General features: G+C 46.7%; 1 protein-coding gene across 6 annotated transcripts in view; it reads right to left on the bottom strand.

Moving 5' to 3' along the window:
* Nucleotides 1–98: 98 nt before the first annotated feature.
* Masp1 (MBL associated serine protease 1) overlaps nucleotides 99–25,933 on the bottom strand; it is a 61,515-nt gene continuing 35,680 nt past the window's right edge. For 2 of the 6 annotated variants that reach the window (XM_004834808.4, XM_087186720.1), the window contains exons 9-11: nucleotides 20,470–20,607; nucleotides 18,901–18,975; nucleotides 12,356–14,852 (exon numbers count right to left, since the gene is read on the bottom strand). In XM_004834808.4, the coding sequence (XP_004834865.2) occupies nucleotides 13,969–14,852; nucleotides 18,901–18,975; nucleotides 20,470–20,607 (1,097 nt within the window). In that variant the 3' untranslated portion in view covers nucleotides 12,356–13,968. Of the gene's footprint in view, nucleotides 1,280–1,653; nucleotides 1,754–3,612; nucleotides 3,681–5,416; nucleotides 5,603–6,231; nucleotides 6,346–8,219; nucleotides 8,358–12,355; nucleotides 14,853–18,900; nucleotides 18,976–20,469; nucleotides 20,608–25,933 lie in introns of those variants that run through there. The other 4 variants (XM_087186723.1, XM_087186721.1, XM_013072168.3 and 1 more) reach the window with 3 other exon arrangements.

Here is a 25,933-nt window from a genome sequence, read left to right as displayed (position 1 = left end):
AGACTACATGTTGCCTGGACTGCTCCTTTGGGACCAGGTAGGGTGGATGGGGTAGGGGTGAATTGCAGGAGCAGAAACAGCATTTTGTTTGCATCAAAGCTTTTTTGAACCTAGCGAAATTTTTGCCTGAGGGTTACTTTATTTTTTTTATTTTTTATTTTTTGCTTTTTTGGTACCAGGGATCGAACTCAGGTCCTTGTGCTTCCAAGGCAAGCGACAGAACCACTGAGCTAAATCCCCGGCCCGGGTTACTTTAGTTTTAAGTCATGTCAGGGAGCATACGGCTGCTTTGGATCTGGGATTGTCAGAGCTGAGAGGGCCCTTTAAGATGAGGAAAATGAACTTACGTGAGGCCGCATGGCAAGCTGAGGACAGAGCTGGTTCTAGCATTAGGTGTGCTCTCCAATCCACTATCTCTGTCTCCCTCCTGGCCCCGGCCATTCTCGGTCCCCCTTACAATTTGGTACTGAGTTAAAGTGCATAATTATGTTGTTGTGGCCCATGCCATGGGACTAAGGGCCTTGTGTATTTTATCTTTTTATGGAAGAAGGGCTAGGATTGGGGTTGGGAGAGTTATACCGGGCAAAAACCAAACCAAACCCTAGAGCACTAGGGGGCACATAAAAGAGATGATCAGAGGGGGACTGATCATCCCCGGGGGTTTGTAAGAGAACTTCATCATCTCCTTCGTCACATTTACTGAGTTTAGGCCATGCACTGCTTTGAGTGCTATGGATGAATTAATTAATTTCATCTTCATCAGACTTTCAAGAGGTAGATAAGGTGTGCCATGTGCATCTTAGGGACCAAGAAACAGGTTCAAAGTAGTTAAGTCAGCTGGTCAGCAGCACAAGGGTCCTAAGTGAGAGAGCCTGGATTCGGTCTTGGGTTCTGACCACTCTGCCACTCTGCCTCCCTGAAGAGGGAAGAAAAAGGGTGCAGGAATGCTCCCTCTATTATGCAGCAGTAGGTTGGCTGAAGGGCAGGGTAGGCGGTGGGCGACAGGAGAAACGGCTGCTTGCATCTGATGCCCGACCGTCCTCTGCTGCTGCCTGCCCGTGCAGGTGGTGCTGGGCTGAGGAGCTGGCTCAGTTCGTCACCCCGGTGACCTTCTGGATCCAGCCCTTGTTGTGGTAGATGTCGGAATACACTCCGTAGCGGTCCTTCTGCCCACAGCCCTCGCCCCAGGACACCGTGCCCACCAGGTGCCACCGGCCTCTCTCTCTATCCAGGGTCACCATGGGGCCTCCGGAGTCGCCCGCACAGGCGTCCTTCCCACCTAGATGAAAACGAGATGAGATTAACGAGCTCCCTTCCCCAGCTCAAATCCAAAGGCTTCTCCCTTGCCACGTCTGACTTGTAGTTCAGAGAATCAGGCGCTAGAGGGCACAGCAAACCTCGTGACGCAAACCCGGTTCTGAGTTTGCTAGTGCTGGCTTCCGGAGAGCACAGATTTCAGCAAGCGCTGGTGCAGCAAAGGGAATTCTCAGCCCTCCTCTCTCTGATGCATTTTGTGTAATGGAGTCTGTGCCCCACAATCTGACCACCACCCCACCAGCAGCCTGCTAGGACCGGACATCTCCAGTCCTCTCCTGCTGGCTGCTCCCAACTCCCCACCCAAGGTCCAACTTATGTGTCATCTTCTTGACTCACCTTCCTTCTCCCCAGCACAGATCATGTCCTCAGTCACTTTCTTCTTCAATGGGGCATAGGCCTCCTTGCAGGTGCGGTGCTCAACAATCGGGATTTCGATCTGGAATACAACACTAGCATTGGTCCCCAGCCTGGCTGAGGAGCCCTGCTCTTCTGAGTCTTGGAACTGCCCTGGATCTACCGTGGACTTGGGCTCTGAAACTGCCCTGTGTTACAGATGAAGGAACAGTTGGATGGAGAACCAGGAAGCCCGTGTCTGTGGTAGTCTCTTGCTGTATGACCTTGCACAAATAACTTGCAAGGGACCAGTAGCTCTGGGGCTCTGTTCTCTCATCTGCAAAATGGGGACAACAGTACTTGCCTACCACATCCACTATTTTAAATGTGACGATATATATAAAAGCCACGGTCCATTTTCTTTCCCCCATCCCTAAGTGGGCCCTGAAGTTCTAGGATCCACGACATGTGGCTTAATCACTGTTTCTCAGATCTCTGAGACTCTGTTTCCTCATGAGAAAAATGGAAGTCATAATATTTAGTATATTAATCCCATAGAGTTTTACAAAGAGGAAATGGACGAGCAAGTGCTTTGTGAATTACAGACACTGTACAGTGCTATATAATATTAGGTTCTTTAGAGAGTCTCACTGGTTATTCGTAGCAAGCATTCACTTGTGTTGTTCTCTCTCACTAAAGGATGGGCTTCTAGGCACTAAAACAGTATCTTGCTCATTCTGCCCTACATAACTTGGAAAATAGTAGGTGCCTAGGAAATATATTTGCATCCAGGTGGTACATTGCTACATAAAAATGAGGGATTCTGATTATCAGTGCTTTTGATTTGACATGGGGGGTGAATGTTGGAATAAGTGTTTGAAATAAAAGGGAACAGGTGATTTTCATTCTGCTGAACCAAGAACTGACTGGACCATGTGCCCCAAATGTGCATCTTCTGTTGGCCCTTGTGAAGAGGGACCAGAGGCTCTTCAGATTCTTCTTGGGGCATGGCTTCCTTGGAGAGGTAGGGAGAAGAACCATACCATGAGGATATGTCCTAGAATTGTGTCAAATCTCTGATTAACCTCTATTCATCATTCAGGTGTCATTTAAGTGTCACATCCTTTGGGGAGCCATCCTGAACCCCAAAGGTGAAATCAGATTCCTTGCTGCGTATTGCAGAGCATCCTCTACTTCTCCTTCATCATCTTTGTCCCATCCACTCTTTCTGAACCTAAGCCCAAGGAGGTCAGGAACCAGATCTGTCTTTTTATGCCTCTGCACTCCAAGTAGTGCACAGTAGACATGAGATAAACACTTGGGCATTCACAAATGAAGAGATGAATAGCTGTTGCAAATCCAGACTTTTACAGTATGTCAAAATAATGTGTGTTGAAGTATTTAGAAATGGCCCACACTGTGGAACCTGGCAGTGTCAGAACAAAACAGTTCTTAGGGGGCATCTAGTATTGCCCCTAACTTTGCAGTTTGAGATTGTACACTCTGGCCTAGAGAAGCAACAGGACTTTGTTTCGGTTAACTCAGCAAAGAAGTAGAAACCAGAACTTGAAAACATTACTTGCTATGCTTAGTTCTGCATTCTTTCCTTAAATGATAGGAAAGTGAACTAAATGCAATTGTCAAGTTTTTTTCTGCAAGGGCTGTGGTTCTCAAGAACTGGCCCACTCTTGTCTAACTTGGTGTGTAGTCCTCATGGTATAGAGGTGAACTATGAGGCTCTGGAGTGTCCAAACCTGCTGTGTTGGGGAGAATTCCACTAGCCAAGGCTTTAGCAAGCTGCAGAGACAATGAACATTGTTTGGCAACCATGACCTGTGAAACAAACAAATCAAGCTTTCCGGGATGCCAAGTTCCACTGAGCTTTGGAGATGAGTCTGGAGCCCCAGCATCTCTCCCACCACCCCTGCTCAAGCCCTCAAATCCCTGACAATGCAATGTCACCTCCATGAGTGTCTCTGGGAATCTTTGCAAGAACTGCTTCCCCCAGCCACTGACGATGACCACAGCTCCTGGAGGAGAGAAGACACTCTGAGAACAGAGAGACAGTGTTTGGGGTTTGCAGAGCTCCACTGTCTTCTTCCTGTAGAGAAAGGGCTGGGTTTGCCACCCCAGAGAAGGGCAGCAAGATGGGCAGAAGATGGGAAAGGCTGCTGGTTTGGAATGACCTACCTGCCCCAGACCAGGCTGCATGTTTCTATGCTGTATCGCTGGATTCATTTGTCTATTCTCTCCCACCCCAACTAGCACAGAACCTAAACTGTGTGAAAGCAATAACCCATCTCTCTAGTTTACTACTGCATCTCCATGCCTGTACAGTGCTGATGTATAATTGATGCTCAATTAATAACTGTGAATAGACAAAAAGCCCAGCCTAGTCAACAACGTGCTGTGCTGTCTATTAGCTAGACTTCTCTCCTCTCCTCTGCTTCTCAACATCAGTCATTCTACCCATAAAACCAGGAGGTATTCTGAACTTGGTATTCTCCCAAATCTCTTCCAGCTCTGATATTCTAGGAGCCTATGCAATTGGTAAATCTGGGGGGAATGGAAATTGGTTGGATGCTGACAGAGCAATTACACTCTTATTTGAGAAGGAGCCTGGATATTTAACATAGCACTGGGTCTGAAGTGTCTGGGGTGATTTCTTTCACTGTGCTGAACTTCCCTTTCCCCATCTGTAAAATTGTTCAACAGTGCCACCTTGCAGGGCTTTCATGAGTAGTAAACAAGTTAATGAATGTAAAGCAACTGGCACATAGTAAGCACATGGCACTCAATTAATTGGGCTTAGCAATACCTCCACATTTCTTGATGGCTCAATTCCTCTAAATACCTTTCAGATCCATCTAAGCAATTTTTTACATCTTTGAGCTAAAGGAATTGAATTATGATATGGCAATACTGCATTGAGAATGAAAAGGAAGCCAGCTGGCCTGGACGGGACTCTTACTCAGTGTTAGATATGTGTTGTTTTTATTTTCTAATTCAAATATCACAACCACCCCAAGGAATATTGCCTCCAGTTTAGAAGTAAGGGGACTGAAGCTTAATGAGGTCAGGTAACATCCTCAAGATCACTCAACTAGGAAATGCAATAATGGCATTTGAACTTGTGCTCGTTATTAAGCTACTGTCCCTCAGTTACGGACTTACTCTTCTGTTCTGTTTTTTGGTGTTAGGGATGAGACCCTGTTATGGAAGTTTTCCGTGCACCCATTTCCTGAAAATATGGTGACTTTCAATCTAGCAGTGGTTCTTCTCCACCGCAGTGGCAATTCGTCCTAGCTGGATTCCGTAGCACATTAGCATCTTCTGCAGAAGCACGAGTTCTGGCTTTAGGGGTCACTTTGTCAAGTTGGTAGGTTCTGTAAGTACAGTCTCTTATTTCCGTTCCCCCATGCCTAGAGATGGTAGCTTCTTATTGCAGGCATCTCCATCATCCCAGCATTTCCCTTTTACTTATTTAGCCCACCTATACCTTATATTAAACTCTCTCTTACAGTCAACAGTCTGCTTTCCTTTTCCCATCTGGGCCCTTCATCCTGCCTGTTTGCTATGTGCCTCACTCTGCTTGTTTGTCCTCAGAACAGGCTGTGTCCTAGCTGTGTTAGAGGAGGCAGCTGGGGAATCATGCAGACCCCATCCAGCAGCTGACTCACGGGGAACCAGAGCCTCTGCAGGGCTGGAGGACTCCCTTCGAAGGCCCGGCTGTTCTGCAGAGGTGGGGTCGGGGTGGGGGAGGTACCTTCCTGCGAGGGCTCCTCGGGCAGACAGACGGGCATCACAAAGTTATTCAGGACTGGGCTCTCCAACAGCTCTAGTAGGGCCACATCGTTCTCGAAGGTGCTGGGGTTGTACAGGGGGTGGAGGATGACCTGCTTGACCCGGAGATGCTGTTCATCTGCATCTGACCGGAGCCTCCAGTGCTTGCCTGGGCAAGGAGATGGCACGTGAGGCATGAGGGAAGTGGAGGGAAAGACCACATCTCGCTCCCTGCCTGCTCTTGCTCCCATCCAGCACCTGCTTCTGCCCTCAACCCTTTCATTGCCCTTCACCCAGCTATGCCTCCTTGCCTGTGACACCCCCGTATTCTCATAGGTTGCTCCTCTGTCTTTCTTCATGAACTGCCCCATTGCCTCGGAATGCTTCCTCTTATGTCTGTTGCCACAGCCAAAGCCTTGTAATCACCCTTCCATGCCTGGGATACATGTTGCTCCCTCCGTGAAGCCTCCCAGCTACTTCACTTAGCAGTCTCTCCCCTATGACCTCCCAGGACACTTTCTCTGTCCCTCTCCTAGAGAACTTTCTGCTTCCCACCTTTCCACAGGGAGTTCTGCACCTGTATCGTGTTCCCTTATTAGACTGCAAGCTCCTGGTGGGCAGGAACTTGGTCTTGATTATGCTGTGTCCCTAGATCCTGGCTGAGTGTTGGCAGGTAAGCAGGTTAAACTGAGTTGAATCGGGGGGCAGTCTTGAATTTGTAAAGGAAAGAGGCAGTTGTGGAAATTCATTCCCAGAACCACAAAACTGGCTTCAGGAGGCAGCTTTCCCCTCACTCACCCATGATGATTTTGAAGTCAGAAGGGTGGAGTAGGTGTGAGGGGTGTAGTCTTGGGTCCTCTGGGTCCACTGGGTGGTGGAGGCAGTGAGCAGCCGTCACAATCCAGTCAAGGCCTGGGGAGCAGAACATATGCATGCCGTGTCCTGCCTACCTCTGTCTCAAGGTGAGGACATTAAGACACCATCAAGGCTCCTCCGAAGACCCTGAAAACAGCCACACCCCCTCCATTGCACGTCATGGCCCCATGTCAGACACTTCTATGATATTAATCTGAAGATGAGGAGTGATTGCATCTGCCCATTTTAACCCAGGCCAGGGCTGAACATTTTAAAGAAGGTTTCAGGGTTTCCTTAAAACCATGGTGTAGAGTAAGAGCCAGACAGCCCAAGATGGGTTAATGAAGACCCCTCACTCTCTGGCTGCCTCTTAGTCTTCTTTCTCAAATTGTGGTCCATGGTCTTGCAGTACAAGCATCACCTGGGGACTCCTCAGAAACAGAGACTCTGAAGCCTACCTCAGATCTACAAATCAGAACTTGCACCTTAGCAAGACCCCAGATAATTCCTGTGCACATTAAAGTTTGGCAACTACTGAGTAGAATGGTCAGTAGCTGTTTGCATGGCTGAACACTGGAATTACCTGGGGAACTGGGAAAAAGTCAGGAGTATTTAAGTTATGTGGGTAGGGCCCAGGCATTAGAGGTTCCCTCAGGTAATTCTGCACCTGCCAGGGTTGAGAAATATGGTCCAGGCTAGACTTCTCTTTGATAGACAAGAAAGCAGTGTGGGAATGGACACAGCAGGTTAGCACCTCCGGGTCTCCTGGTGTTCAGCCTAGGGTACTTCCTGTGTCTTAGCTATCTTTTTCCCCTGGATAGATATGTTTCTGCTCTTTGTTTAACACAGGGTGAGGCCTCTAGCTATCCTTTAAGTGTAGCAGATGACATAGGAAACTAAGCCCTGTGCCATACCCAGGCCCAGCCAAACAAGAAAGGCTCTAGGGCTCGGAGGGAAAGAGTCAGGGGCACCAGGTATTAGTTCAGAGCCAGAGGCAGAGGTGCTTCTCTGGAGCAGGTTCCAAGCTCCACTTAGAAGTAGCTATGTGCTCAGGCTCCCACTTCTGGGTAGAGCTTCACACAGACCAAGGACTGTGTGTTGTCAATGGCAAGAGGCTGGTGGTGGGTTTCCCAGGTGGGCAGATCCGAAGCAGGGATCTGGGCCATGTACATGAGCCAGGGGTGCACTGGTCAGTCCAGAGACGCAGCTGTGTCTCCCAGCTCTGCCAATCCCTCTATCCAGCCTCAGTGTAGGCAATGACCTAGTGCTCTGGCAGTTTCTTGACCCTTCTCCTTCTTTCTAGGTTCTTCTACCTTCATCTCTTTCTCTCTGTCTCCCTCCACAGGAAGAAAGAGCTCACAGAATAAGCTTTGGGAGCTTTGGGAGGGTAAAGCTTAGCTGGGAGTAGAGAAGAAAATTTTAAACAGCTTTTGGATCTGCTCCCTTCTTTCTATCCCTCCAGTCCTGTTCTTATTTTGACACTAATGACTCTCCACCATTGCACTGCTGGCCTCCAGATTCCCTTCTTTTGGGCCAGGCTGCGCCTGGAGAGAACTTTCTAGAACATGTATCGAAGCCTGCAGCAGTGTCCAGAATAAGGTCTAAATTCCTAAGTGTGGTGTTCAAGTCTACCTTTGTTCACTATGCTTCCCGTGACTTCTTGGTTCTCCTGCAGTCCTAGCTCCTGGCCTTGTGTTGTGATTTATGTTGGGCATTCTAATTCTGACTCGTCCTTCAGGAAGTGTTTGGGCAGGAATGCGCAGCTCCTGGTTCCAGCTAAGGGCTCTTTCTTCCACATCATACTTCTGGGCCCTGATGCTGTTGTGAACAGTGATTCTCAACAAAGAAACTTGGCCAGTCTTCTGGAAATCACGCATCCTAGCTTCCACCTTGTCCCAACCCTGTCTTCCACCACTCCACCTTCTCCTTACCTAGAAGGGTGCCTCCACAGAAGGGCACATCAGTTGGATGTGACAGCATGGCAATCCAGGGAGTGGTGCCCTTCTCAGCTGGGTGTCCATTGAAGATTCTGGCTATCTGCTTCCGGGAAATCTTGGGGAGACCACACACTGCAGCCAAAGGAGGGAGCATAGATCACTCTGGGCTCCACTGCACCCACTGTCAAGGTTACCAGCTCAGGACTCTGTCAGGAGCATCTGTTCCTTTTGATCTCCCAGCTTTGGTTGCCCCTTCTGATAATCACATACTGATTTTTCTTGGGGGGTTCCCACTTTCCATTGCGGGTGTAAGTAGCCTGAGGTGAACTGACCTCATCTCTGGTTTCAGGGATAAGGAAGTGACTTATCAAAGCCTTGGACTTCCTGGTCACAGCCATGGCTGAGGGATGGGATGTGACCTCGGCCAGGCCAATGAAAGGGTGGCTTGCAAGTTATGTTAAACATATTAGAGAAAGAGAAAGCAATTCTCTCCGGGGGGTTGCTACGCTGCTGGCCACGAGCCCAGGTCTGCTAACGATCACTTCATGGAACATCTGATGCGAATAATGCTACTGATCCAGGGGAAAGTGGAACTGAAGGGTAAGAGGGGAAGCTAAAGAGGTTGTATCTGATATTTGAGTCTTTTGGCTTAATCATCCCTGAAGACTTTTGGTATGGCCTCTTCAGTTCTGTGAACCTATACACTCTCTGTCTTTCTCTTTCCCTTTGTGCTATTTATGTTGGGATTCTGTCACTTAGAAATGGAAGTGTCCAGACTAGTAAAGAAGCCTTGTGTGCTACCTGCAGGAACTTCTGTGACCCCATAACAAGAATGTATCAGCTCTGCCCTGTTTTCCACTGACTTGTACACACACACACACACACACACACACACACACACACACACACAGATCTGAGTAACCCTCAGAGACTGGAGTCTGTAATTCTTGTATAGCAAAAGAAACTGAGTAAGAAATGGACTTCCCAGAAGCTATTCTATGAATTAGTGGCAAAGCTATAATTCTGGATCTCCTGACTCTCCACTCCAGATTGTCCTACCCTGGCCAGCTCCACTGACTCTTAACTCTGTGCCTCCCCAGGGTGCTCAAATCACCTCCAGATGCGGGCAGTTCCCAGACATCACCAGGCTGAGTTAAATCACAGACAAATGTGCTGCACCCTTGACCACATCCCAAGCATCCTCCAGCATCATCTCATCTGCTGTCAGCCAGTTGCCCCGAGCTAATGCCCTGCCTTTGTTCCCAGCAGAGGCTCAGAGCCCGTTGCTGGGAACTCCATGACTGTCTTCCCCACTGTGTCCTTCTCCCTGTAAATGTTCTTTTTTTCAGAGCTAATTATGCATTCTGCATGTCCCTACTTCCACAGGCTTAGTGACCTGGCCTTGGGGCTTGTCACCAATCCCCTGTATCTTCCATCTTCTTCTCCTATACCACTAAAACTCGATCAGGCTTTCATTTCAAAAATCATCTTCCGTATCCTTGACTCCCTTTCATTCCAAAGTCTTTCCTTCTCCTCTCATCCCCAGTCAAGCTTCTGCAAAGAGGAGTGAACATTCAGTCTTCACAACTCTCCCCGTCCTGTGGAGATAGATTTAGAAGAAGAAAGTATCACATACCTTACATACTTGGAAATAAAGTAGCCATGTGAATATTTAATAGAACTATACTCATAGATGGCTCTGGGGCCCAAAATAGAACTTCGACAGTGATGTTTACATATATGAGAGGATACAGTTCTTGGTATGTTCTTCATCCTCGGGAATTCTCCTTGCCCTCTGCTCCCTAACTATGGAAGTGGAAGTTTCTATCACTTGAAGTGAAAGGCAGATAGGTTATGGCTTTTGAAAGAGCGAAACAGAATCCAAGGTCTGGAAACATTTTAAGAGTTAAGTATTGTGGTAAGAATAAAAGATGTGTGGATATTAAGCAATCAAAACCTGAAGAATTGTGCATATAATGTTTACTGTAAGCCATGGAGAATACAGGATGCAAGGGCAGTTTCCTGCCTTTTGATATAGTTTAAAGGCCTTTTGTAGGTGGAGTGAAAAGGCTGGAAGGAGAAAAGGAGGGAGAAGATATTCAAGGAGAAGGGATAAACAGTTGTGAAAGACCCGAAACACAGTCAAGGAGTTTGCTTCCTGGATAATCCTTCTTGGATGACTAGAAAGTCTTGGGCTCTATTCCCCTGGACCCTCGAGCTGCTACATGCTGTTGATTCCTTTGTCCTGGTTATAGTTTAGATCTAGAATATTCCCCCAAAGCCTCACGTGTTCAGTGAGTGGCTTTGGGAGGTGATTGGATCATGAGAGAACTACATCTGGCTTGCTGTCAGGAGGTGAGATCAGCCTGGAAGAAGTGGGTCACTGTGGGCATGAATTGGAAGCTTACATCTCCCTCCCTGCTCCTCCACTCACTCTGTTTCCTGGACACCATGATGTGAGCACCTTTCTTCACCAGACCCTTCCTCCATGCCTTTTCTGCGTTGGAGCCAGCCAACTATGGACTGAAACCTCAACAAACTGTAAACCTAAATAATCTTCTCCTTCTTTAAGTTATGGGTGAAGATTATTTTCTCCAGAAATGAAAAGAGTGGTTAAGACAACCCCTCTTTGCAATTATTTCCTCCTTGGCTTCTAAGCACTTTAAGTCTTTTTAAGGAGCCAATCCTTCCCATTCTCTCTGTCTCTCTTCCTTTCTCTCATGGGACTTTTCTTCATGCCTTCTATGATGGTGTCTGCCTTGCTCAGCCCCTGGGTCCTCTTTTTCTTCTGTCCATTTCTAGTCGATTATATGCTACTCCCACCTCTATGTTTATGAATTTCATGTCATTGTCTTTAAATCTGCCCCCTCTTTGACATTCACTACTCTTTACTGCCTACTTGTGTTTCATAAACTCTTCAAACTCAGCGAAGCTAAGCCCTGGCCTCTTGACTTCACCCACCCTCTTCCCTTGTTATTGCAGACCTCTCTTGACATCTGCACCAACCATGTGCTGATTGCCTCCCTTTTCTTCCATCCCCATATTTAATCAGTCACTAATCTGGTGGTAAATCACTAGGAGAAGTAGGGTAAAATATCTTCCCCACTCCGTGTCACAATGTGGTCTCCATGTAACCTCAGTGTCTCTTTATGTTACATTATAAAGTCCACTGTATCATGGTCCACCATGACCCAAACCCAAACCCCAAGGGCAAAGCATGAATGTGTCCAGGGGAAAGCCCTCACTCTCAGTTAACTTGTGTCACCCTTTGTACCCTTATGCTTGTACTGTCTCAAGGGATGCCATAGGCCAAGCTCCGCTGAACACAACACATAAACTGACTTAAACTGCCTCTACCCCTTGTCTATGCTGTTGCAGCACTAGGTCTGGTAGCTTGCCTCCATCTCACACCAGGGTGGTGGCAATTGCTTCCCAATTGCTCTCTACAACTCAACTTCTAGCCCATCCTCTTTCTCCACCATGATGCCCACCTTCAGACCTACGGAATCCAGATATTTCCGTGGGTGAGACCCAGCACTCTGCATTTTTGACAAGCACCTTTGGGGTGATTCTAATATACCCCAAACTTAGAGAATTTCTGGTTATAGGACAGAGTCCAGAGGATAGCTTTTAAAATTCTTCCCAGTCTTCTAAAGCGCACTGCTTCCATTTTAATCATGGCCTGCTTTCTTGCTTTGATACTTCTCCCACTCTGTTCCTCTCCTCCCATCTCCTTGTGAATCCTTTGAAGCCCATGAAAAACCATGATTCTGACCCCCTCTATCTATGTAAAACCACACCTTCCTCTAAGTTCCCATGATACTTAAATCTCGATTCCTTTTATGACATACAATTCCTTTTGCCCATGGAAAACCTACATGGACATGATCGCATCTTCATGCTATTATGAACTCTTGAAGGACAAAGACTTAACTGGCAGACTGTTAAAGAAATGTGCAGGCTCTGAGAAGCAATTTCTTTCCTCATTACCTCCTTTTGGATGACCTCCAGGTACTAAAAGCTGTGCTGCTGCAGAGGGGGTATTGGCTTAATGAAGGGAACAGAGTCTCTTCAAAGTTCAAAACAAATGAACACACTTCAATCATAGTAACCACACTCCCAAACCAAGATTATCGGTTATTCACAGAGAGTTTATTTCCATTTTAGACCCCTGACAGGAGAAATGGAGTGCAGAGGCCAGGTACAGAGCAGTGAAGCATGTGGTATTAAATATACACAGTTCAGCACACACTCTACATCGCCATCCATAGATACAGGAGTGTGTTTTGGTGAACTGATTGGAGAAGTGGATGGTTCTCACTGTTCTCTTGGAATCCCTCTGAAGGGCTTCTTTGGCTGCCTTTGTCTGATAGAGATTCCCCTCATGGAGTGTTCTGGGGAGAAGGAGGTCAGTCAGCCTGTGAGATCCAGGGAGAGGCTGAGTGTGACAGCTGGAAAGACCCTGGGGGGGGGGGATCATGTGACTTCCTTTTCCAGGTGGAGAAACTGAGGCTCAGAGAAAAGAATGATTTGTGAGAGGTTACATAGCCATTTGGGGGCAGAGATGGGGATAGAACCTCGGATTTGTGGCTCTCCACCTCTTTTCACTGCCTTTATGAAAGAGCCTCTGCTTCTCTTGACCTCTGGCCCCTGAAAAGCAGAGGAGTGGACTCCTCTGATGTCCTGCTGGGTGGATTCTCTGATGAGCTCAGGTCCCGGAGTTGCAGAGCAGCCTGGTAGGCTTTGGGTGACTCCTAATGGCCTGAGTCCATCCTTCCTTCCATTTCCTGCCCAGAAGCACAGTGGGATGAGTGGGGGTCTTCTCTTTTTCCAAGTAACAGCCAATCTCCACATTTGGGGCTGGGGCTCAGGTAGCCTTTGTAGATGCAACATGTCAGCGCTGGAAGTTTGCTTCGTGCTTGTCTACAGTGGCAGGTGTTGCCACCTCACGGCATCTGCTGTTATCTGAAAGTAGCATCTGGGTCCAAGTGATGTGTTCTGAATTGACAGTAGGAATTTAAGGAGCTTGGAGTTGTCCCAGTGTTATTCTCCTCCCTTGGTCAACACAAACCTTGCTAGTTTTCTCTTGGTCCTTTGAGATTCTTTAGTGGGGAACATAAAGGAAAAGGCTTGGACTACACGAAGCTTTTAGGGAAGAAACTCCTCGAACAAACCATGCTCCGAGAAACTGCATTAGGAGAAAGGAGGCTCCAGGCTCTGACATCTGTCCCCAAAGCCTGAATGATTTCTTCCTAAGGAAGAACTAGATTTGGTGCAGGCCCAGAGGGTAAAGTTGGAAAACATACGGATGCAGAGCTGAGTCCAAAGTAAGGAGCTGTTTCCCAATCATCAGGCCTATGCTCACTTGTACCAAGAACAAGACCAACAGGTTTGACAAGTGAGCAGGAGAGAATAAGGCCCCTAGGGTACAGCTGCATGCTGGACCAGCCCAGAGGCCCTCTGGTCCAGTTCCTGCATTGCATTGCTGGAGAGTGAAGCCCAGAGAGGAGAAGGGGCTTGGCCAAGGTCATGGGCCCAGGTCTCTTGCCCAGAAATTTTTCCTCATACCACACTGCTGCCTCTCAGAGTTCTGGGGGCTGTCCTGGGAGGATGCATGCCCCACTAGGTCTATGTGTTCCTCTCTATTTGGTCTGGCAAGTAATGTGGAGTGTGCTTTTGGAAGTGTGTGCACAGCCTTACTTGGCTGGGGCGGGGTAAGCAGGCCCCAAGGAGAAAAATCAGCTCACCGCTCCACCTGGAGCTCCCCTGCACTGTGTTGGGAGCTCATCTGCTCCCACAACCAGTCCATATAGTTAGAGACCTTCGTGTACACTCCATACACCTGCTTGCTGCCACATTCTTCAGGGCCCCCCCAGGACACCAGGCCTTGGACCACCCAGTGCTGGTGCAAGTCATCAAGGGTGACAAAGGCCCCACCACTGTCCCCAAGGCATGTGTCCTTGCCACCTTCGTAGTAGCCAGCACAGAACATGTTCTCTGTGACGCTGTAGTTTCCTGAGCGGGAGGCGTAGCTGGCTTTACACTCAGCGTGTGGCACCACAGGCAGCTTGACATACTGTAGGATATCGGACAAGGTTCGCGTGCCGCTGCTGATGATCTCGTCCACTGTCACATTGGGACTGGAGATGCCCCAGCCGGCCACCAGGCCCAGCATGTGAGGGGCTGGGCCTTCAGGCTCAGACCTCGGCAGGCAGACAGGCATGACATGTGGCCCCAGGGGCACAGGCTCCTGCAGTTGCACCAGCGCTATGTCATGGTTATAGTTTTGGATGTTGAAATCTGGATGGAGAACCACTCGGGTGGCTGAGCTATTGACAGCAGCTGATTTGTCCCGGACGTCATGCAGGCCCAGGTAGACAGTGATGTGCTCCTTGGAGACTGGGACCACTGTGTTCCCTCTGCGCTGGGACCGCAGCACATGAGCTGCTGTGAGGATCCAGGACTCGGAGAGCAGGGCCCCACTCCCAAACCACTTGTTGTTCGGCACTCGAGAGGTGTCTTCTACCACTATGAGAGCCTGCCACGGAAAGAGGCCAGGCTCTGCATTGCGGCCTCCAATAATCCGCTTGACCAGGTTTGGCAGAGAGCGTGAGGGCTGGCCACACACTGTGAGGAGAAAGAGATTGGGGACAAGAGACAGACGAATTATGGCAGGAACATGAAAAGAGGCACTAAGAGAAGTTCATATGTCGCTCACTGTCGATTATGCCACCATGGGGCCCTTACCTGCCAGAGCCAGCTAGCCCAGGGGAGCTCTGCCCTTGGCTGCTGCTTGGGTTTAAGTCTCTCCAGGGCGGTCCATCTCCAGCCTGGCCCCCCGGGGTTGGAGCCACCTCTGGACTAGATCATTTCATGCTTGGGCCTTCTTCATCCTGAATCACATTTGGCTAAGACCACTTTTGGCCTGGACTATCCTTAGCCAGGTCCATCCCTAGCAATGGGCATATCTCTGTTTTCTTCCCTAGGGAAAGATCTCTTGGCTCAGAAGTCCTCCGTGATATGGACACTCAGAGAACTTCTCTCCATGTCGTGGGGGTAGAGCGACAGAAAGAAATTAAGAAACAATCTGGCAGGTGACAGACTCTACTGGATTGTGACAAGACGCCTGGGCCTTGGCCTGCCTTTTCTACTTCCCATGTGACTCTGAGTCAGTACTTTTCCTCTTTGGATTTCAATTTTTATTTTTATTTTTTAGTACTGGGCATCAAACTTGGGACCTTGTGCTTGCAAGGCAGACGGTGGAACCACTGAGCTAAATCCCTGCCCTGGATTTCAATTTTTGATCTGCCAAATGAAGCAGTTGGTCAAGATAATCTCCAAGGATCCTTTAGATCTCAAATTCCTTTGGTTTTTATTTCACTTGCTTTGACTAACCCTAGGGACTTTATAAAGCTCTCTAGAGCTTAAGAGACCTGTTTAAGGAGAGCTGCCTGTCAAGGTGAGTAGTAGGACCTTAACTAGATGCTAAGACATGTTTTGTCCTGTGTTCCACATTGCCTTGTTAAAGATTAAGAGCATGGCAATGGGTCATCAAATCCATTCTTCTCTGGGTTAAAATATTTTGATGCCTATGGCTTAAGGTCCAGGACATATAATGTAGAGGAAAGGTGGCATAATCCTCAAGCACTGATGCATGGGCCCTGCTCAGGACCACCCATCATTGCCCCCAGGAGCCCTGCAGTACCTTCAAGGGAAGAAGAAAGGTCTGAAAAAATTTCATTTCACTGAGCTGCACCCCAGTGGGCACATGCACCCCCAGCCTCCTGAGACAAATACCTCTGGCCCTGAGCAGAGGTCTTCATACCAGCCCCTGCTGGGTAAGAAGAAGCTGGCATGGCCCCTTCCCAAGCAAGGTGCTTGAGCTTGGAAGGGAAGTGGGGTACGAGTGTGGGCTTCCGGCTTGTTGCAGTTGGCCATGATACACTCCTTGGTCCCGGACAGTTCAAACAGCCCTTTAGAGACCAAAGAACTTTTGAGTCTTCTTGGCAATGTTGGGAGGCAGGCGTTCAAAACTTAATGCTTTTCAGATGCTCTTGTTCCTGATGCCAGAAACTTCTGGCTTGATCTCTTGTACCCTGTCATCCACCCCAGGCCACACGTGGATTGGCTTTTCTAACTCTCTGTGGCCTGGCCTTTCAAAGTTAAGGGCTTGCTTTCCACTCCACCAGCAGCCTTTAAAATGACATCTCAAGGCAGTCTGCGGCTGATCTTTAATAATAACTCATTTAACACAGAAAGATCCTCATCTGGCAAGTTACATGTCCATGGCTCAGTCCATGATTACATCAAAGTTCGTGGTCAGGGCTGACTGTGCCTTCCTCCATCCAGGTGCCAGTGGCATACTGCAGGTCACAGAAGGCTCAGAGCCAGAGGAACCTCAGAGGATGGTCAATTTACAGATGACAAATGGATTTAGAGATGGTCAGTGACTTACTCAGTTACTAGTGCCAGAGAAAGAAGTTGAACCTTTGGCTCTAGCTTTATTTTTCCACCAAAACTTGTTTTTCTTAATGAAGTACTGTTGTCTTTTCAAGAGTCTGAATGATGTAGCATGTCTTCAGGAAAGCTCATTGAAACGGGGTCATTCTGTTTTTTCTTCCCTTGTTTTTGGATAGGCACATGCCGTGGCGCCCAACTGAAATGGGGCCATTTTGATCAGCTGCAGTCATTTTCCTCCCAGGCTTTCCCTAGGACAAGGGAATATTTTTGAAATGTTATAGCTTTGGCTAGACTGGAGCCAGACTTATTTTCTAAAAGACAGTGGTTATTGAGGGAAGACCCATAAAGTGAAAATGTCATCCTCTAGGATTCTGAGAGCATGAGGTTGCCATAAAATATGACTAGAGTGTCAGAAGGCTCAGCATTACTTGTGTTGGGTTCAAAAGTGTTGGGTTCATATCACAGCTCTGCCACTAACTCTCCAGCTGTAGCCTTGCACAAATCACTATGTCATTCTGATCCACAGTTTTCACATCTGTAAAACAATGGGAGCAAATATTTGCTTAGCAGTCGTCCCTGAAGAGATGGACATTTTGATGCTAGATAAAATGGCTTTCTCCATCCTGACTTGTATCCTGGTTCCATCTTGACCTTTTAGGAAGAAAGAATTTGGAAACTTCTGCCTTGGTCCAATGATACACCATGGTTCTGTCCCACTACGGGTGTTAAAAGAATTTCATGACTCATTGTATCCAAGATGCTTTGTACAAACACAGAGGATGATGAATATTAAGAGTTTTAGAATGTTGTGGATCTCCTGGTCACTTCTGAGGCACAAAATCCCAGGGCCAGAGAGGTAAACTTATTAATGTTCACAGTTAGGAAGCAGCAACATCAGGGCATCTTACCCTTCCAGAAGTTGCCACAGGACATCCCAGGATGGAATCACCCCTAGTTTTCTTTATGTCACATAATCTTTTGGTAAAATTGAACCTCTAGTTTGCCACAGCTATACCATTCTTCTCTTCCTTGATGCTTCACCACCTGGTGTCCTTGGGCATGCTCATGGCCAAGCCAAACTGAGGTGAGTGTGATCAGCAGAGTGTAGGTGGGATGACCTTTTCCTCTTTCCACCTCCGCACAAGTTCTTTCTCATGTGAATTCTTCTTTCCTGGTGCTCTCCCTCCTACTCCTGAACCACCACATGCAGTTACTTCTTCCTCTGGGGCTCTTGTGCATTTGTGATGGTTGAGAACTGACTCTAAATGTTAACATTTTCTTCACTTTTTAAGGATCAATGGTAGGAAACTCCTTAGTCCTTCCTTTGTGACGTAGAACCTTATTTCTAGACACCTACTGAATGAATATGGAAGGTTACTAAAGTATGCCATTCACATAACACACTACCTCAGCTTTCCCAATACTTTAATTCAGCAAAATACAGAGGCCACCCATTCCTTCACCATAATGGAAAGTTCAAGCATGCATATAAAATCGGAAAGGGCAACTACTGTTCAGTGTTCTTCAGTGCTGTCTTTAATGGTTGTATCATTTACGTGCTGCTAATCTTAATTTTTAAATTTAGAAATGTATAAGTTACTATAAATATTAAATTGATTTTTGTGGGATATTTGTTTTACCCTATAGTCTGTGCTTTGGGGCTAAATTTTTCTAATTTTATTTGAATGTATATGCAATGTGATTGTAATGCAAGTCATCCATACATTTAATTGCAAATATCCCCAAAATCTATGAGCAAAGAGATATTTCCGATTACCACAAATTTCTCTAAATTCAGGCCAGGAGTAAAACATGAAGAAGGGAACAATCAGAAAAACTTGTATATACAGGGCTCTTTGGAAGAATTTCTTACTATGTCCTACATTATTCATCCTTTGTCTCATGTTGTCATCTCCTTGATACTCAATTTTCTTGATGTCCCTGGTACACACACAAATTGTGTTAGATGAAAAATCTAGGGGGAAGGGGGTGGAACTAGACATAGAAGAGGAAGAAGGGTTCCTGGTGGGAGTGTAGACAGGCTGGGGGTAGACACTGGTTAGTTTGAGGTGCGAGGCTGGGCCTCTTTGATCTTTAACCTTCTGGAGACATCTTTTAAAAAACAGTTGAAGCATCTTCCCTCTCAACTCTCTATCAACAGCCAAAGCCCTTGGGGCCCTGGGGCCTCTGAGTTATGATTTGGAGGATAAGGTACCTGGAAGACAGGTAGGCAGGCTTCTCCCCAGCAATTCATTTATCCAGATCCCCTGGGCAGAACAGGTATAGATTCCTGGATGAGTGAAAAAACGGTGGGAGAAGAGAAAGTACAAGATTGATGTTCAGCACACGGAGAGAAGTTCTGGGTTCTAAGTGTCTCTCATTAAATCTTCTCACTTTGCAAAAATCTTCCAAATGGTCTCTCATACTATTTTCTCTGAGTCAGTTCTCTCTGCAACCTGAAGGGGCTTTCTGAAATGGGAATCACACCATGTCCTTCCTCAGCTCAGAATTACTGGTGGATCCTCACAGTCTTCACAAACGAACACCACCCTCTCCAGCAAAGTTCTGTGCAGTCTGACTCCTGGTTGTGTGAGGGCTGCTCCCCACCCCACCCAGTGCTCCCCATGCCCTGGCAGGTGCCTCCTTCCTGTTAGTCACAGAGACCTTGGTTCGTATAGCTCTCTGCAACACACATATCCTACCCTCCCTTTTCCATTTAAACTCTTTAATAAGCCACATTTGTGTCTATTATCTTATGGAATCTCACAATAGCTCTGTGATCTGTATCACCATATCCTCGTTGAAAGTGAGGATTTGAAGACTTGGAGTAACTAGGAATCTTTTTCTAGTGCGTGTATGCCACGGAGGCAGAGTAGAAGGGCCTTCCATGTCTCTGAGGCTTCCTTTTCTGCTGGGGACTCTGAGTGTGTGAGGCTGCTGGGGAGCCCAAAGCCTCACTCTTGGGAGAGGTGGGATGCACCTCCAAGTATTTCTCCTCTCAATTCCTCCGAACCTTGGCTGTGGCCAATGGACTGGTTATTGGTGGTCCTTTTCCCTTTGGCCCCTGTGCCTCTGCCCAATCCCTGGGGCAGCTGGGTCTCCCTGCTCAGTGGTAGGGGTGAGGTCTTAATGAGGACAGCCACAGCTGTGCTAAGTCTTGGTCAGGGGGTGTTTTGAGCCACCTGGCAGGAGAAACAGATCTGCCCCTCACTCCCCAACTCCACCTGGACCCTGAGCCTCCCAGAGGAACAGGTCTTTGAAGGAGGACTCCTTTGAGGCCTGCCACATGGCTCTGATCTGGTTAGACATTATTCTTGGCCAGCAGCTGAGGCAGAGACTGTCTGAAGTGACAGAAGAAACAATGGTCATTTCCTGGGCGCCTCATCTCAGCCTCACACCTTATGAATGAATTTATTTTGGGAGAACTCAGGCTTTGTTTAAATTCTTATTTCTTCCCTTACTTGGGTCCTATACCATTCCTTCAAGCTCCACCAACCGGGTCTATACTCATCAGTAGAATCAGTGTTAGATTTTAAATTAAAAGAAAAATAGCCTGGGTTTCGGTCCTGAGATTCAGGGTCTGCATCTCTGAATAGACCATTAACACTGGCTCATGGGACGTGAGCATCAGATGAGATGGTATGTGAGAACACACTCCATGCATTATGAGGTCTCACAGACTTATGAGCAGTTATCCCTAAGAGAGCTGTTTCAGTTCCCAGCCTAACTCTGAGGCCCAGAAGGTAGGAGGTTGGAGCAGGTTAGTTCAGGATGGAGAGCTTACCAGTGATATTGTGAAGCAACTTGTAATAGGGCTGCTGGCAGGAGAATCTGATCTCAGATTTGTAAGTGGTGAGGTTGTTCTTCGTGGAGAAGGTGACCAGCCCATGTTCCAGCTCTGTTGGGGTGCCACAGTCTACAACTGAGAGAGAAAGAAGACCCCTTAATTGCCTTTTGCTTTCTCTTAGTGCCATCTGATGGATCTGTCTTATACTGATGTGCAGGTTATGTACTGCATATTAGTCATCCCTATATTCAGAGTCCTGGGAGAATCTGTGCTAAGTATTTCTAGAGTCCTGATAGAACAGCGTTATAGTAGTAAATGTTGAGTGGTGCTCATGGAAATGTACAGCGTATAACTTGTACAGCTTCTAGTGGCCATGATGATACTACTATATGCTCAACTCACCTGGCACAGGGTCACTTTTAGGGCAGGGACAGGTGTGCTGCGATTGAAGGAGACCCCATCTCCTCTCCACCATAGCCTCCTTCCTTGGCTTCCAGTCTTATTATGTAATCCCCTCTGCTTCTTTTGCCCAAGCTTGAAACTCATGGCTCAGAAAGAAAATTCTGGGTGACATGAACCAAAAACCCTTCCATTCTTTTAATCCCAACCACAGGCTAAATAAGAGCAGTTAAAGTGCTCACATTGGAGCTTGGCGCACGCGCGCGCGCACACACACACACACACACACGGTAACCAACAGAACAAGAAACCACAGCTTCTTCTTGCATGAGTACACAGCCACACCCTGCTGGCTCTACTGACAACTTGCTTGGCCACGGAGGGTAGGAGAGGGTCAGGGTGGACCAACTTTTAGTCTTCACTTGCTCATTTTCTCCAGTTGGTGGCTGGATGTCAGGCTGGCTGTGCTCACACTACGGAACATGACCAAAGATGCCTGCTTCTCAGCCACGGGTTTTGGGGAGCTTGCCAGTTGGCTCCCAGGGAGTCGGCAGCACTGATGGATTTCGCCATGAGTCAGCCCAGATTCAGGGCTTCTTTTCATGGCCATATTAGAGGCTAAAGTTGATGGCCTGATTTATAAATATCTTTTCAGGAGCCCCCTTTAGAAGAAGAAATGATGCTCATTTATTTCTGAGACAATCCTAACTTTAGGTACTAACAGCGTGAGGCAGAGTTGAAGAATCAGAGGGGAACTGTGGAATTTCACAAATGGAAAGGACTGCAGGTAACCAATCCAGAAGATCCTCTTTATTTTTCAGATAAACTCAGAGAGGAGACTTGATTCATGTAAGGTCACCAGAGAGTTAGTCAGTGAACACTCGAGCTGATCTCGAACTCAGTGCCTTTTTAGTAAGTGGTACTGATCATTTCTAATGATCTGTTTTCCTGCTAAATAGCCTATCCTAGATATTATGTGGCTTCATGGTGGACATTAGCTGTCAATATTTCCAGGGTCCTGGTGGAATTTCTAAAATTCTACCTCCTCCTGATTTCACCTTCTCATCTTAGGAAACAGAGGGTCAATTTATTCCTACATGCTAGGTAACCATTGGGATTTTAACGTTAGGATTTCTAATTCATCTTTTTTGTCTTTAGAGAGTTATCTAATTTAAATATGTAGGATTTCAAGGCCCTGTAGGTTGCAGGAAAGGGATAAGAAGGGAGTAAATGTAGGCATTTCTTACCTACAAGGAAGGCAAAAGCCAAAACACAAACAAACAACCATTTTTTCCTGCCCTCTAACCTCTCTGGACAAATCATTTTCATTTGCTTTGGTCACCCAAAGTAGAAACACGCTTCTAATTTGTGAAGTAAATGCTTAAAAGTTAATACCAGAATAATAAGAGGTAATAATATTTATTATTTGAAACTACAAACAAATTTTCATTTATTTTTCTACTGAGACTCAAGGTAGATTTTTCCTCTTCTTTAGGAAATGCCACTGCCCAATGACTAGATATTAGTATTGCTGTTGTCTCCTTCAGTTTAAAGTATCCTTGGGACCTAACTGCCTGGTTCTTAGCAGAAGAATTCCAGGGCTAGCTTTGGATTTGTATGGCCAGGGCTGGTGGGGAGATATTTTCCGGGAAGAGGGCATGATTTCACATAGCTCCAGAGAAGTGATTCTACTCATTGATAAGAGCTGGTTTTACAACCAGAGAAAGAGGGTGGTAAGCAGTTGAAAACAGAGGGTCAAGTTAATATAGTTACAGTGAATGGGAAAGGGAACACCTTCTTCCCATTTGTTCAACAGCAGGCAAAGAGCCTTCTGTTTCTGGGACTTGGAGGGTACTTCCCTTCACTAGGGCTCTGAGCCTGCCTGGTACGATCAGCTGCATCAGATGCTGTGTCTCAGCTCAACTATGCTTGCTTTAGGAAAGGTCTTACCCTTTGTTTGTAAAGCTTTCTCTGGTGACTTCCATACCCTGGAATCAAAATGCTTTCTCTTTCCCATTTCCTTGGCTTTCTTTGCTCATCATCCTTTGCTATGTCTCCACTGTCATCTTTTACCTTTTATCCTTCTTAGCCTGCAGTTCTGAGCACGCTCTACCACAGCCTGGGGCGTCCCTAGAGAACTACACAGATTGAGCTGTCATTGTCTCTCAGGACCAGGGATGGACTCCCGTCCCCCTTGCCAGGCTCATCTTCTTCTTTCCCCACATACACTTCATATCAGTGACCTTCAATGTGCTACTTTCTGCTGCCTCCACTTTCCGGTCTTGCGGATGCTGTCACCACTGCCTGGACACCCCATGTCCATGTGGTCACCCCTCAGATTTTGATAAAATGATTCTTCTTTCTGAAAATTGTTTCTAATTCTTCTGACTAGACAAGGCAGCCTCCCTGTTCTGAAACTCTTTATATGTGTCCCTCTGTCTTATGTTGCCTGGTATCGCAATTATTTGGGCACATATCAAATCTTCCTCTTCCATTATGAATCCCTCTATCACAATAAATATGATGTCTGCTAATGCTGTGTGGGCTCACAAGCATTTTTTTTCAGCTGATACTGGTAATCAGTAACCAGTGGTATCCCTATACTAGGATGGCACCTCACCCTCCAGACTGCTTGCTGCACATGCTTGTAGTATTCTGCCCTTACCAAGTGGCCAATTACTCATCGGGTAGGTTGGGGAGTCGCAGTCCAATGGAAGGGTCCTCTGAGATGTGTGTCTAGACCTCATTTAGCCTGGCAGAGAGCTCCTGATATGCAGGCTGCTGCTCCTCAGGCCTTCTTCATCATTTATGACCCAGTAACATCCACAGTTCCGGAGCTGCAGCCCACTGCTTTCACATGTGATGCCTATCTTTTCAAAGTTTTTCATTGGCAAATTCTAAGACACACAAAGCTTGTAAACCCCAGAGGAAAGAAGCCCTAATGATAAACTTGCAGCCCTGTGTGAAGTGTAAGTAGAAGGGATACTTTTGTGAATGAGAAAATACCCAGATTCTCAAAGATCCATACTATTTGGATTATTATTCATTTTACCTACTCAGGTTTGTTAAGAAAGTAGCAACAGACACAAACTTTAAAGTCATAAAGTCATTGGCCTTATGGCCCATTTGAATTGTGAAATGGATTAGAAAGCAAGGCCCACGTTGATCTGGTTAGCCAAAGGCTGCATGGTTGCATATCAAATCTCATGTTTCTAACTGAAGGCATTTTTGCTTCGAGAAGAGTATAATCCACTTAGAAGGCCTAAAAAATTGTTCATTGTCTTTTCATTATTTTCTGATGTAACGTTTGAATGAGTGAACCCTCAGGGGATAATTTGTTCTCAGACACCCAGCAGCTTCGACTGCTGAGCTGTGTTGCTTAGCTCAGCATCCATGATCTGCACCAAAATGGGCAAGGGAGTGTTGGCGGGTGGGGAGGGATGCAGTAGCTCTGGGCCCCAGGGTCTCTGAGGAGGATGGATCCCTGGATGCTGGCACCGTGTGGGATTCTCATCATTCATCTGTCACTTGCTCTGCCTCGAGCTTGCTCTCCAAATCAATCTTGCTTTCTGCCACCATAGCAGAGCCAGAGCGGGTCAGGAGACACAGAGGAAGGAATCAGAGAGAGGAAGAGAGGGAGACAAAGGAGAGGAAGAGAAAAATTAGCAAGCAAAGCAGAAATAGTCCATGCAGGAAATATAGAAACCACTCCACCCGAATTGATTAAGAATGCACAGTTGAGGGACAGTCAAGGAAGGACAGTTTTGGGTTGTGAATCTGTACCATTCTGAGAATTTGCATAGTCATACTTCCTGGCTCCTTAGGAGAGGATTATGAAATTCTCCTCCTGCAGGAAAGTTTGCATTCATCAGTTCCAAATTCTCATCTGACGGAGAGCTTTTAGAGTGTAGCAGGACTCAAGGTGCAGGGAGGGCCAAGACAACCTATAGTTGCCACTTCCTGTTCTGATGCATATTTATCACACATTGCACATTTCTTATCTATTCCTAGTTTCTTCCCCCAGAATCCCTGGGACTTTCAGCCCGCTGTGAAGGAGTTGGGTCATATTTTCTTTTCTTTCTATTTTCCTTCTTTGTTACTTTTTATTTCTTTTCTTCCAGTGCTGGGAATTTAATCAAGGGCTTTGCACACCCTAGGCAAGTGCTCTACCACTGAACTGTAGCCCTAAGGTCATATATTGTTAAAAAGACGGAACATCCTATTATATCCTAATATGAATCACAAAAATAGCACTTTCCAATACAGTAGTGCCTTACTTCCATCAATGCCTGTATTATAATAAAAAGCATGTGTCTCATCAGGGAAAAATATTAATAACATTCTCTGCTTTCCAAAAATGCAAATGAGAGAGACACTAAACCTCTTCCTAATGAGTGGGTTGGGCCAGGAGTAGCGAGAAATAAGCTTTTATTGAGCATTATTTATTCTTGGTCCTCTAGAGGTGTGGTGTGTACATTAGCCTGGTTAGTCCTCAGAACAGTCTTGAGATCAGCACACTGAGGCCAAAAGAGTCTGAGTAGATTGCTTGGGGACACTTAACTCACAGGATCTGCCTTTGAATCTGGAACTTCATGACTGCAGAGCCAGATTCTATCCCGAACATCTCACATCTTCCTATACCTTCTTCAAACTGACTCTTACTTTGTCCCACAGAGTGCCTGGCTTAGGAACTAGACAGAGCACCACATTAAGCTGGGTTGGATAGGGTTTGAGTTCTTCCTGCTTGGACCTTATCTTTCCTACCTGAATTCTTAATAAAACTCTGCTCAGACAGCCCCTAAATGTTAGTTGAAACTTCTGTTTTGAAGGCACAAAATACCTTTCTTTTCCCATGCCAGTCCTGACTATAGCCACCTCATTATATAAAAAAGAAAGACCAACATGTTATGCTTCCAAATTCTGCCTGGAACTTGCAGCAAGGGAGCTCCCGTTCCTACCAGTATCCTCTTTGGCAGGAGCCATTTGGGAGAAAAGGAAGAGGACGGGACATCAAAGGTTACATGAAAACTCATGAACTGGGGATGAATTGGACCAAGCTTCG

Source organism: Heterocephalus glaber, unplaced genomic scaffold (assembly GCF_053883595.1).
Source record: "Heterocephalus glaber isolate CG9 unplaced genomic scaffold, H.glaber_assembly_v1.0 deba00001504, whole genome shotgun sequence".
Lineage (NCBI taxonomy): Eukaryota > Metazoa > Chordata > Mammalia > Rodentia > Bathyergidae > Heterocephalus > Heterocephalus glaber.
This window is presented reverse-complemented; position numbering and strand designations above follow the sequence as displayed.